At 45.9% G+C, this 14,120-nt stretch overlaps 1 protein-coding gene across 1 annotated transcript in view; it reads left to right on the plus strand.

Annotated features, from left to right (window-relative positions):
* Positions 1–439: 439 nt before the first annotated feature.
* TM4SF18 (transmembrane 4 L six family member 18) overlaps positions 440–14,120 on the plus strand; it is a 35,863-nt gene continuing 22,182 nt past the window's right edge. The window contains exon 1 of the mRNA XM_040431026.1: positions 440–641. Coding sequence (XP_040286960.1) covers positions 465–641 — 177 coding nt within the window. The 5' untranslated portion in view covers positions 440–464. The remainder of the gene's footprint in view (positions 642–14,120) is intronic.

Here is a 14,120-nt window from a genome sequence, read left to right on the forward strand (position 1 = left end):
TTTCAATGTAGGTTCATCAATTGTAAGAGGACTGAAAGTCCGAAATGAAGTGCATCCTCCCATGGCACAGGGGATATCACGGCCAGCTTTAGCACACTCCAATCTTTGATTAAATTAATAAATAAATTAATCTAAACCACATGTCCCCTGCCAGAACAGCCTGCTTGATTGCTTTAACACTATTGTGAAAGTAGCCTCAGGTGGAGTTTTGTACAGGTTTTTTTAGGCAAATCTTTGAAAACTGCATGATTGCTGAACCCACCCTAGAAATAAACATTTCAGCAAAGTTGCCATTTCATCTAGCAGTCTTTAGCCCGGCAGACGTACTGAAACAAGTGTGTGTATTGTTTGCTGATATCCCAGCAACCGGCCAGTTCAGCTGCAGCTCTGTCCACACTGAACCACTTACAGATCCCATAGTGATTTTCTATACAAGCTCTCAAGAAGTTAGCTGCCGTCTAAAGATGTTTCTGAAGAATTGCTCAGAATATTCTATTCTTGCTCTTATTCCCCTGGCTGTATGGAGTATTGCGGTGAATATCCTGCTGTACTTTCCTAATGGGGATAACACTTATGCTGCCAACAATCAGCTGACCAATTATGTCTGGTATTTCCAAGGGATCTGTTTTGCGGGCATTATGGTAGGTATTCTACTGTATGTTGTGTTGTATTTGGATTGCTTGAAGGGATTGAGCAGCTGGTTTATACTCCTGACCTATCCACAGAATAGGTCATCAATATCTTGGCACCCCGCAGATCAGTTGTTTGAAGAGGAGGTGGCGCTGATGTGAGCGCTGTTTCCTCTACCTGCGAGTTGTCTTGCTTGCAGCGGTCCCGCAGTGTAACTACAAGTGCTGATCCAGTTCAAGTGAATGAGACGAGCAGCTGTAATTAACTCTGTGCTGTCTCTACAAGCGAGACGACGAGCAGTGTAATCTTGAAAAGGAAGCGGCACTCACACAAGCTGGGAGTCGGACCCCCCTCAATCTGATATTGATGATCAGTATAAACCCGCTGCACAACCCCTTAGTCAATGGGGACGGATCCGTTTGAAGATGACACTATATGGCTCAATCTTCAAACGGATCCGTCCCCCATTGACTTTCAATGTAAAGTCTGGACGGATCCGTTCAGGCTACTTTCAGACTTAGTTTATTTTACAAACTATAATGCAGACGGATCCGTTCTGAACGGATACAAACATCTGCATTATAGGAGCGGATCCGTCTGTGCAGACATCAGACGGACCCGCTCTGAACAGCAGTGTGAAAGTAGCCTAACACTACAACCTGGGAGATTTATTAAAACTGTCTGCAAGGAAGTAATGGGGAGGGGAAATAATTTGGTAAAATTAGCTACATTTTGGTAGTGTAATTAATAAATAAGGAAATGTGTGAACTTTATGAATACTGACTAAATGAGTGTGGAGTTGGAAGAGATAGCTGTTGGCTGTATGCACACAGGACAAACCAGTCAGACAGGGTAGGCTAGTCAACTGATTGTGGAATACCTGAGGAGCTGATGATGCTGCCGCCGGGGCCTGTGCCTTCAAACTCTGTCAGGCTGAAAGTGTGAGTATCCCCCTTAGAAAAATGGTCTCTAACTAAAGGTATTTATGACTTTATTTATTCTGGAAAGTTTCCAATGATTTATTTGTATATATTCCTGAACCCCATTAATGTGTGATACTAAATTCCACTTGGCAATATCAAAGTCCTCTATTCTCCCTCCTCCTTGTGTCTCTTTGGGGTCTTCAATGTCTTAGTCCACAATTTATTTTTTCTTTTCCTATTCTTCCTCTTTACTGACTTCTTCACATTCATTGTCTTGATCTAGCACTTCACATCTCTTACAATGGTGGCTCTTGCTTTCCGGGCCTTGTTCTTATCACTTGGTCTGGGTTCTTCCAGTAGGAATTATTTTGGGCTTCAGAATTGGTATCCTTTAGGTGCTAAGAAGACATGACAAGTTAACTGCTTATTCAGGTGACCTTATAGAACTATGGATAGAACATTAATGAATCTTAATACGACAATTTGTTGGCCAATATGATCACTCACCTCCAGCATTATCATACAGAAGTCCAGTTGTCTTGATGGTTTTCTGGTGTGAATCTGGTTTTCAATGAAGAAAGAATAGAAACAGATAATTAAATCAATAAATGTAATGAAATTGTCACAAACATTGACTTATCGGTACCTTACATCTACAGGTAGTGGCATCAGAAGCAGAGTTTGTTAAGAGCTCATTTGCATCCCTTCTTCCCTAAATCCACAGGCGTCATGTGTTCATTGTTCACAAGCTCTGTTAGTAGCAGTCATTATTAGATCCTCAGTTCTTCGCCACCATCAAAAGATCAAAATGTATTTGCTTAGTACCTCATATTCGTGGATTGCATATATTATTTCAACACATGCAATCCACTGCAGTTGGAATTCTTGGAAGCTTCTGCTTCATCACATTAGGCCTCATGCACACGACCGTTTTTCCGTGATCCGTGACCGTTTTTTCGTCCGTGGGTCATCCTTGATTTTTGGAGGATCCACGGACATGAAAAAAAAGTCGTTTTGGTATCCGCCTGGCCGTGCGGAGCCAAACGGATCTGTCCTGACTTAAAATGCAAGTCAATGGGGACGGATCCGTTTGACGTTGACACAATATGGTGCAATTGCAAACGGATCCGTCCCCCATTGACTTTCAATGTAAAATCAGGAGTTAATATACCATAGGATCAGAGTTTTCTCCAATCCGATGGTAAATTTTAACTTAAAGCGTCCCCATCACCATGGGAACGCTTCTATGTTAGAATATACCATCGGATTTGAGTTACATCGTGAAACTCAGATCCGACAGTATATTCTAACACAGAGGCGTTCCCATAGTGATGGGGACGCTTCTAGTTAGAATATACTACGAACTGTGTACATGACTGCCCCCTGCTGCCTGGCAGCACCCGATCTTTTACAGGGCGCTGTGATCAGCACAATTAACCCTTCAGGTGCCACACCTGAAGGGGTTAATTGTGCGTATCATAGCCCCCTGTAAGAGATCAGGGGCTGCCAGGCAGCAGGGGGCAGATCCCCCTCCCTCCCCAGTTTGAATATCATTGGTGGCCAGTGTGCGGCCCCCCCAGGGCCCCCCTCTATTGTAATATAATTGGTGGCCAGTGTGCGGCCTCCGTCGGCCCCCCCTCCCTCCCTTTATTGTAATATCATTGGTGGCCAGTGTGCGGCCTCCGTCGGCCCCCCCTTCCTCCCTTTATTGTAATATCATTGGTGGCCAGTGTGCGGCCTCCGTCGCCTCCCCCCCTCCCTCTATTGTAATATCATTGGTGGCCAGTGTGCGGCCTCCGTCGCCTCCCCCCCTCCCTCTATTGTAATATCATTGGTGGCCAGTGTGCGGCCTCCCCTCCCCCCCCCCCCTGCCCGATTATTGGTGGCAGCAGAGAGTTCCGATCAGAGTCCCAGTTTAATCGCTGGGGCTCCGATCGGTAACCATGGCAACCAGGACGCTACTGCAGGCCTGGTTGCCATGGTTACTTAGCAATATTACAATATTAGAAGCATCATACTTACCTGCTGCGCTGTCTGTGACCGGCCGGGAGCTCCTTCTACTGGTAAGTGACAGGTCTGTGCGGCGCATTGCTTAATGATCTGTCACTTACCAGTAGGAGGAGCTCCCGGCCGGTCACAGACAGCACAGCAGGTAAGTATGATGCTTCTAATATTGTAATATTGCTAAGTAACCATGGCAACAAGGCCTGCAGTAGCGTCCTGGTTGCCATTGTTACCGATCGGAGCCCCATCGAATAAACTGGGACTCCGATCGGAACTCTCCGCTGCCACCAATGATCGGGGGGGGGAGAGGGGAGGCCGCACACTGGCCACCAATGATATTAATACAATAGAGGGGGGGCCGCACACTGGCCACCAATGATATTACAATAGAGGGAGGGGGGGCCGCACGCTGGCCACCAATGATATTACAATAAAGGGAAGGGGGGGGCCGACGGAGGCCGCACACTGGCCACCAATGATATTACAATAGAGGGAGGGGGGGCCGGGAGAGGCCGCACACTGGCCACCAATGATATTAATACAATAGAGGGGGGGCCGGGGAAGGCCGCACACTGTGCCACCAATGATGATACAATAGAGGGAGGGAGGGGGGGTGGGGCGCACACTGGCCACCAATGATATTCAAACTGGGGAGGGAGGGTGGTCTGCCCCCTGCTGCCTGGCAGCCCCTGATCTCTTATAGGGGGCTATGATATGCACAATTAACCCCTCAGGTGCAGCACCTGAGGGGTTAATTGTGCGGATCACAGCCCCCTGTAAGAGATCGGGTGCTGCCAGGCAGCAGGGGGCAGTCATGTACACAGTTCGTAGTATATTCTAACTAGAAGCGTCCCCATCACTAGGGGAACGCCTCTGTGTTAGAATATACTGAAAAAGCTTTTATGCAGACGGATCTTCGGATCCGTCTGTATGAAAGTAACCTACGGCCACGGATCACGGACGCGGATGCCAATCTTGTGTGCATCCGTGTTCTTTCATTGACTTGAATGGGTCCGTGAACCGTTGTCCGTCAAAAAAATAGGACAGGTCATATTTTTTTGATGGACAGGAAACACGGATCACGGATGCGGCTGCTAAACGGTTTTTTATCCGATTTTTCCACGGACCCATTGAAAGTCAATAGGTCCGCCAAAAAAAAACTGAAAACGGCACAACGGCTACGGATGCACACAACGGTCGTGTGCATGAGGCCTTACTGGAATAATTCTATTTGGACTTTGGACTAAGAGAAGATTTTAGTTTCAAAAATTTCTGCAACAAAATTTGCCATGTTTGAAGGCACTCCGAAACTTCACATTTTATCTCTCATGACTTTAAAGCAATTTTTCTCATTTGACTTGACAATAATGGACAGAGTAACAACAGGCAAAAATAAGGTACATAGAAGCAGTGCTATGAACATTTCCACAACCTTTTTCTTTAACCCCCTTAATGACCAGGCAGGTATTCCAGGATTCAGCCCCCTTTATGTAAGGAAATAATTATACTCACCTGTGCCCCACTGCTCCATCCAGCACCCATCTTCAGGTTCTTCAGGTCTCTGGCTTGTTTACTTCTGGGGGTCACATGCGCCAGTCATGGGCCTCAGCTACGGATGAGCGAATCGACTTTGGATGAAACATCCGAAGTAGATTCGCATAAAACTTTGTTTCAATACTGTACTGAGCCAAGTGGTACCTTGGAACCGAACCCAAGTTCGGGAAATGTTTTTTTTACGGTAAAAATCTTTTTTATGAAGTTATTACTCATCGGAGTCAATACATTCTAAGCTTTATGCTTATCGACTTCGAATGTTTCATCCGAAGTTGATTTGCTCATCCCTAGCCTCAGCATTGACATGTCCCCAAGCAGTTTTCAAGAAGAAAAGTGATTTTGTTTAGTGAATCGGTACTATTTGCTGCTTGCACCCATTTGTTATATTAGACAGTATGAGGAGGGATTTAAGCTCCTTGACAGGGACAGGAGAGATGACTATGGGGAAAAAATTAACAAACCAGCACCTCCACAATAAGTGAATATGAGAACGCAGGTGCACGCTACCTTGGCTGAAACACACTTGGATTAGTAGAACTAGAGGTAACAGCACTCTGCTAGTCAATTGCACAAAGATATAAGCAAACACTGAAAGAATAATTGCTTGGTGGTCATACTTACTGCAAATGCAGCTAGAAGCTCTTTGCGAATATAATTAATTAAAAATATTTCGGGCCCATCTACCAGTCGACAAGGTAGCTTCTAATCAGATGGGTCCTACTCTAAGATGCCTCTCCTGGGCTTACAGCCTACAATCTGGGCAAAGTAGTACCAAGCTGTATCCTACGCATGCCTCTCCCAGGGTGGCTCCCCCTGGTGGTGAGATTGAACCGTGCACCACCAGCCCTTTTACCATGTGCTTTTATTCAGATAGCTTGTACAGCTGTATTTTACTCAGCCCATACTGCAGGCTCACAGCCTGGGAGAGGCATGCGTAGGATACAGCTTGGTACTACTTTGCCCAGATTGTAGGCTGTAAGCCCAGGAGAGGCATGTTAGAGTAGGACCCATCTGATTAGAAGCTACCTTGTCGACTGGTAGATGGGCCCGAAATATTTTTGATCAATTATATTCGCAAAGAGCTTCTAGCTGCATTTGCAGTAAGTATGACCACCAAGCAATTATTCTTTCAGTGTTTGCTTATATCTTTGTGCATTTGACTAGCAGAGTGCTGTTACCTGTAGTTCTACTAATCCAGGAGAGATGACTATGCAGGAGCCTGGCCCTGTCAATCAAGTAGAGGGAGGGGCTGGCAGAGGAAGCAAAAGGAGCAATGGTGGACAGAGTAGCTTGGGCCCTCCCTCATCGCACTTAACTGCTCATTTACATATGGATTAAGATTACTTTTTCTCCATAATGAAGCAACAGATCACTAAGGTAAAGTTATCATTACATTCAGCTGAGCTAGCCCTACAAGGCAATGTGTCTAGTTTATCAGTGAATGTCCTGATTAGAGATGAGCGAAGTTTTGAAAAATTTGATTCGACAACTTCGCCGAAGTTAGCCAAGAAATTTGTTTTGTTCTGAATTAATTTGCCACTAATCACTATAAATCAGGTATACCCAGGCCACTCTGCCTTAGGGTATGTCCACACGGAGCGGCCGTGCTGCGGGTGGGTTGCGGCCATGCTGTATTAAAGAACTGCACGGCCAATTAGCCCACAGCTGCCTTTCATTTATTAAAGACCGCACTGTATAATCCTTCTTCGTTGTTAAGGGCACCTTTAAACAGGGGTTGTTGCTGGAAATGGCTGGTTAGGTTGAAACACAATATTCTGGCTTACCCACTTTTCCGACCCTAGAACTATCGTGTCCTAGAGGTGGGAGCCCTTCTTCTGCCATCAGTTTTTTTTCCTTTTCCACATCATCTAATATCGATAAGAATTAGAGATGAGCAAAAAAAATGTCTATTTCCTGGCTGCAGAGAGCCTTTATAGTGGTGTAGAACACTGTGCCTTGCAGTAACACGCATAGGGAGTCTGCTGTGGTAGTGAAATAATACTGTGAGTCAGTATGACATGCAGATGACAGGCGTCACTTTTAGAATCACTGCACAATTCACTTATTAGGGCAGTCACGGGGCCTAAACTGACCGAATAACTCAAGTATGAACTCAGCCTTACAGGTCGATGTTAGCGCCAAGAATAAGTGCACTCCTTTTACACCGTAGTCAGCTGATTCCACATAGATGTCTACAGAACCTGTTCTATTAAATGCTTATACAAATGGAGCCCCCCAATAGAGTGGAGAGGGTGTCAGCAGTAAGTTTGTGTTGACGTCACTGATTATTTTGCCCGTCCTCTGATCCGTCAGAAGAATAACCCCCAGAAAACGAATCCTATCTGCCTTCACTCGTTCAGCATTTGGTCAGTAATCATCAGTATTGCTAATACCAAAAAAAACAGGAGTGGATCCAAAACAGAGATGACTGAGTCAACCATTCAAGAACCGCTGGGTTCCTGGTCAAGACACGACCGCTAGATGACACCGGGAGATCAGGCCTCTTGCTGCGACTCCTGCTGCCACGGCCCCTTACTCTGCGGCGACCTGTGCCTGCACCAGAAACATTAAGGCCTCTGCCCCTCCTCTGTGCAGGGCCTGGCACTTCTCTGTCTGACTTACTGTTAGATCAAATAAATAAATAAAAAGGAAATTAAAAGACCCCCCAAAAAGTCTGTAATTTTCTCACTTCACCACACAACAGCAAATACTTTTTTTGTGCCACTAATACACGCCAAAAAGTGCTTTAGAACATATAACTGCATATAACTATTGTACTATGCATTCTGTATTAAAGGGATTCTGTCATGAGATTTTACCCCTATAACCTAAAGATATCCTCATGTCCGGACTAATAAGAAGAATCCTAAGCTGGCCTTATTAAACCTCACTGTAGCTCTATTTGTCCAAAAAACTGGTTTTTATAACCTGCCAATCACTTACTTAAGGTGCCCAAGGGGAGGTCCGTTAATACAGGGTGCCTGGCCGCACCCCTCGCAGTCCGGTGCCCAGCGCCGCCTTCCGTCTTTATCGCCACCTTCCCTGTCTTCAGCGCCGCCTTCTACAACTCAGCACCGCATCCGCAATCCTCCTGTCCCTTTGCCAGATCCCGCGCCTGCGCACTAGGCTCGGCCTGATGCGCCTGTGCGGACTCCTGGCAGCGGCTTCATTGAGCGAAGTGCGCATGTGCCGGCCTGATGCGCACTTCGCTCAACTCTAATATGACCTGCAGATTGGCTGAGCTTAGTGCGCAGGCGCGGGATCTGGCAGAGGGACGGGAGGATTGCGGAGGCGGTGCTGAGCTGTAGAAGGCGGCGCTGAAGACAGGGAAGGCGGCGATGAAGACGGAAGGCGGCGCTGGGCACCGGATGGCGAAGGGTGCGGCCGGGCACCCTGTATTAACGGACCTCCCCTTGGGCACCTTAAGTAAGTGATTGGCAGGTTATAAAAACCAGTTTTTTGGACAAATAGAGCTACAGTGAGGTTTAATAAGGCCAGCTTAAGATTCTTCTTATTAGTCCGGACATGAGGATATCTTTAGGTTATCGGGGTAAAATCTGATGACAGAATCCCTTTAAGAATGCTATTATTTTCCCTTATAACCATGTTATAAGGGAAAATAATACAATCTACACAACACCGATCCCAAACCTGAACTGGCAATGGGGCCTCTGCTCCAACAGCTCATAGCCAAAGACGCAATCACACTTTTACTTTTTTTTTTGCGTAAAAGTATTTTACATCATATACTGTAGGTTTTTCAGGCTTTTTATTGTACATTCATATAAAGATATTTCAGCACCTCCTAGCGGTCATTTTTAGTACTGTAATTAGGAAAATGGAAGACTATAAGTTATTGAAGGGAAAAGGAGAAAAATCTGATTTGTTTTAGCTTGGAATTTGCTTGGAATTATTTATAGTGAGTTTAGTAACTCACTGATTTTATTTAACCACTTAAGGACCACAGGTTTATACCCCCCTAGTGACCAGGCCCTTTTTTACAAATCGGCACTTCACAACTTTAACGGTTTATTGCTCGGTCATGCAACTTGGCACCCAAATTAATTTTGCCTACTTTTCTTCTCACAAATACAGCTTTCTTTTGGTCGTATTTGATTGCTGCTGACATTTTTCGTTTTTCTGATATTAATCAAAATAGACCGCAATTTTCTAAAAAGTGTATTTTTAACTTTCTCTGGTTAAATTGTTCAAATATAATTACATTTCTATACAAGTTTGTGTCAGAATGTATTGTGCTACATGTCTTATAAAAAAAAATCCAATAAGTGTATATTTATTGGTTTGCGCAAAAGTTATAGCGTTTACAAACTATGGTACAAAAATGTGAATTTCCGCATTTTGAAGCAGCTCTGACTTTCTGAGCACCTGTCATGTTTCTTGAGGTGCTAGAATGCCAGGATAGTATAAATACCCCCCAAATGACTCTATTTTAGAAAGAAGACACCCCAAAGTATTCGCGGAGGGGCATGGTGAGTTTATGTATGATTAAAAAAAAATTCACAAGTTAGCGGAAAATGACACTTTCTGAGGAAAAAAAATAATAATTAAGTTTCCATTCCTGCTAACTTCTGGCAAAAAAAATAAAAATCTCCCACAGACTCACTATGCCCCTCAGTGAATACCTTGGGGTGTCCACTTTCCGAAATGGGGTCATTTGTGGGGTGTGTTTACTGTTCTGGCATTTTGGGCAGGGCTATACTGTGAGCAACCCTGTAAAGCCTAAAGGTACTCGTTGGACTTTCGGCCCCTTTGCCCACCTAGGCTGCAAAAAAGTGTCACACATGTGGAATCGCCGTACTCAGAAGAAATAGGGCAATGTGTTTTGGGGTGTATTTTTACATATACCCATGCTGGGTGAGTGAAATATCTCTGTAAATTGACAACTTTGTATAATTTTTTTTAAAAAGTTGTCATTTACAGAGATATTTCTCACACACAGGATGGGTATGTGTGAAAAGACACCCCAAAACACATTGCCCTACTTCTCTTGAGTATGGCGATACCACATTGTGACACTTTTTTGCAGCCTAGGTGCGCAAAGGGGCCCAAATTCCAATGAGTACCTTTTAGGAGGGCATTTTTAGACATTTGGATTCCAGACTTCTTCTCACACTTTAGGGCCCCTAAAATGCCAGGGCAGTATAAATACCCCCCATGTGACCCCATTCTGGAAAGAAGACACCCCAAGGTATTCCGTGAGGGGCATGGCGAGTTCATAGAAGTTTTTTTTTTTGGCACAAGTTAGCGGAAATTGATTATTTTTATTTTTTTCTCAAAATGGGGTCATTTGTGGGGTGTTTGTACTGCCCTGGCATTTGAGGGTCTCCACAATCATTACATGTATGGCCAGCATTAGGAGTTTCTGCTATTCTCCTTATATTGAGCATACAGGTAATGAGATTATTTTTTTCCGTTCAGCCTCTGGGCTGAAAGAAAAAATGAACGGCACAGATTTCTTCATTCGCATCGATCAATGTGGATGAAAAAATCTCTGCCAAAAAATGTGCAATAAAAAAAAAAGAGGGGAAAGGCGTCTGCCAGGACATAGGAGCTCCGCCCAACATCCAAACCCACTTCAGCTCGTATGCCCTGGCAAACCCGATTTCTCCATTCACATCAATCGATGGCCTGCAGAGGAGAAATCTCGTCTTGCAGCACCGCATACACCGACTTTGTGTAATCTGACAGCAGCGCAATGCTTCTGTCAGAATGCACATCAGTGCTGCAGCTGGTTGATCGCTTGGTCCACCTAGAAGCTAAAAAAAAAAAAAAAACAGGCAGCAACGCAATAAATTTATTAACATTAACTTTTATAAACTTTATATAACATTTTAAACAGAACATTAACTTTTTTCCTTACCTGTGATTTTTTTTTTTTTTACCTTTAGAGGACAAACCTCTCCTTCTCCATGGGACAATGTGCAAAGCGCAAATCCCCCAGAGATGTGGCGAAGTACATTATGCACTTTGTCCCAGGTGAAAGGAGAGGTTTGTAGCAGCACTGTGTGAAAGGCCCTAAGACCCCTGTGTGCCTGTCCTGTGTCACGCGATCCCTACACTAATAGTGTACCTGTGTGTGGTACTTGCGGAAACACTCCCCTATGCATAGGGCAGGCTGGTCAGGACAGTCAGGACAAAAAACGGTGGTGTCACGCCTTATTCCAGCCCTGCTACAGACACATCTTTTTCTTGGGGAACGCTGAGTTGGGGTACCAGGATAGACACTCGGGAAGTGTCTGTCATGTAGCCGGCTAACTACATCAGGGACTTGGGGCACGGACCCTCCTGGATACAGGAGTTCCGAAATGATCTCTTTCTGGAATTTTAGGAAGGATCCCGTTCTCCCAGCCTTACTGTAGAGAACAAAACTATTATAGACAGCCAATTGAATTAAATAAACAGACACCTTCTTATACCAGCGTCTGGTGCGGCGGGACACTAAATAGGGAGCCAACATCTGGTCATTGAAGTCCACCCCTCCCATGTGAAGGTTATAGTCGTGGACAGAGAGGGGTTTCTCAATGACTCCAGTTGCCCTTTCAATTTGGACAGTCGTGTCTGCGTGAATGGTGGACAGAAGGTAAACGTCCCTCCACTTCACCGCGAGCAGTTCTTGGTCACACAAGGCAGCCCTCTCCCCCCGTGCAAGTCGGGTATTAACGAGCCGTTGGGGGAAGCCCCGGCGACTAGGTCGCGCGGTGCCACAGCATTGAATTCCGACTATATGTAAGTGCCGAAAGAGGGCCATGCTTGTGTAAAAATTGTCCACGTATAAGTGGTACCCCTTGTGGAGTAAGGGTGACACCAAATCCCAGACAATCTTGCCACTGCTCCCCAGGTAGTCAGGGCATCCGACCGGCTCCAGTTTTGAGTCTTTTCCCTCATAGACCCTAAAACGATATGTATAGCCTGTGGCCCTTTCACAGAGCTTATACAGTTTGACCCCATACCGGGCGCGCTTGCTGGGGATGTACTGTTTGATGCCAAGGCGCCCGGTAAAATGTACAAGGGACTCGTCTATGCAGATGTTCTGATTGGGGGTATACACATCTGCAAACCTGGATGACAAACGGTCTATGAGGGGCCGAATTTTGTGGAGCCGGTCATAAGCAGGGTGGCCTCTTGGATGACAGGTTTTATTGTCAGTAAAATGCATAAAGCGCATGATGCCCTCAAAACGTGCCCTGGACATAGCAGCAGAGAACATGGGCATGTAATGTATTGGGTCTTTAGACCAATAGGACCTCAATACATTTTTTTTAGTTAGACCCATGCTGAGGATAAGGCCCAAATTTTTTAAATTCGGAAACTGTGACTGGTTTCCACCGGAAAGGCTGGACATAGAAGCTTTCCGGATTGGCGGTTATATACTGTGTGGCGTAGCGGTTGGTTTCTGCCACAACAAAGTCATAGAGATCCGCGTTGAAGAACAGCTCAAAAAACTCGAGGGCTGATCCTAAATGAGCTGTCTCCACGAGAACTCCAGACTGAGCGGTGAAAGGGGACAAAATGGGTGCGGCGGTAGCAGGGCATTGCCAATTTGGGTTTGCCAGCACCTCTGGGAGACTAAGGGCTCTACGGGCCTGTAAACGTGGTGGCTGCGATGGAGGAGTTACTGCACGTGCCACCGTACCATCTTGAACTGCCCTTCTGGTGCTCGCCACTTCACCAGGGAATACGGCAGTGCTGGTAGAAGGTCCAGGATGTGCTGCGCTGCTGGTGTATGCTGCATCATAAAAAAGATCAGTGCTAGCACCACTCTTCTGCAAATGAGGCTCATCACGTGGGGTATGCAGAACACTGACATGGGGTCGGGTACGCCTGACCATAGCAGGGACCTCAACCTCGTCATCTTCACTAGCGGTTAGAGTGCCACTGCTGTCTACAGGTTCATATTCTGAACCACTGGATTCAGCGGGTGAGGCGTTCCCATCGCTTTCATCCATCACGGCCAGAATCCTGTAGGCCTCTTCAGCGGAATACCCCTTGTTTGACATTTTGGGCTAACTAAATTTAGGGGGTATTCCTCTGAGACTACCCAGGAAAAAGAGCACACCTGCCTAGTAAAAAGAAGTGCTTGCGAAGTAAAGCTGCGATCGGTAATAAAGATCCAGAAAGCTCAAAAGTGATCTTTATAGCGCCGCAGCGATTTTACGGTGTTTTTGCAGTGATCAGAAGAAAAAAATTCTGTCACTGCGGTGGGGCGGACTGAACGCAAGTGTGGGCACAAGATCAGGCCTGATCGGGCGAACACTGCGTTTTTTGTACAGCCTAAGGTGACCCTAATCTACTGATATAGATCTGATTGTGATCAGTCTTGATCACTTACAGATACTATATAGTACTAGTGTTGATTAGCAACAGAGATGACGCTAATCAGCGACTAATCAGTGACTGCGGTGCGGTGGGCTGGGCGCTAAATACCTAACAAGTGGCTAACTAACTGGCGGTGATAAGGGACCCTTACAGGGGGGTGATGAATGGCAGGGGGGTGACAGGGGGGTGATCAGGGAGTCTAATATGGGGTGATCAGGGGTTAATAAGGGGTTAATAAGTGACGGGGGGGGGTGTAATGTGTGTGTGTGGTGTTTGGTGCTACTTACAGAGCTGCCTGTGTCCTCTGGTGGTCGATCCAAGCAAAAGGGACCACCAGAGGAGCAGGTAGCAGTTATATCAGACGCTATTTACAAAATAGCGTCTGACATACCGATTTCATTGGTTATTTAAAAAATCTACAGCCTGCCAGCCAATGATCAGCGCTGGCAGGCTGTAGTTCAACTTATTTACTGTGCGATCCTGTGAGCGCGCGTTCACAGGAAATCTCAGGTCTCACGAGATGACGCCAATAGGCGTTGCTGAGACCTGAGAGCGCTGCCGCCCGGACGCCTATCGGCGTTACAGTGACGGCAAGCGGTTAAAGGGGCTGTGCCCCTTGTATTCATGGGAGGCCTGAAAACTGGAACCCCCAGTTATCATGAGAACAGGTGT

Source organism: Bufo bufo, chromosome 4 (assembly GCF_905171765.1).
Source record: "Bufo bufo chromosome 4, aBufBuf1.1, whole genome shotgun sequence".
NCBI classification, from domain to species: Eukaryota; Metazoa; Chordata; class Amphibia; order Anura; family Bufonidae; genus Bufo; species Bufo bufo.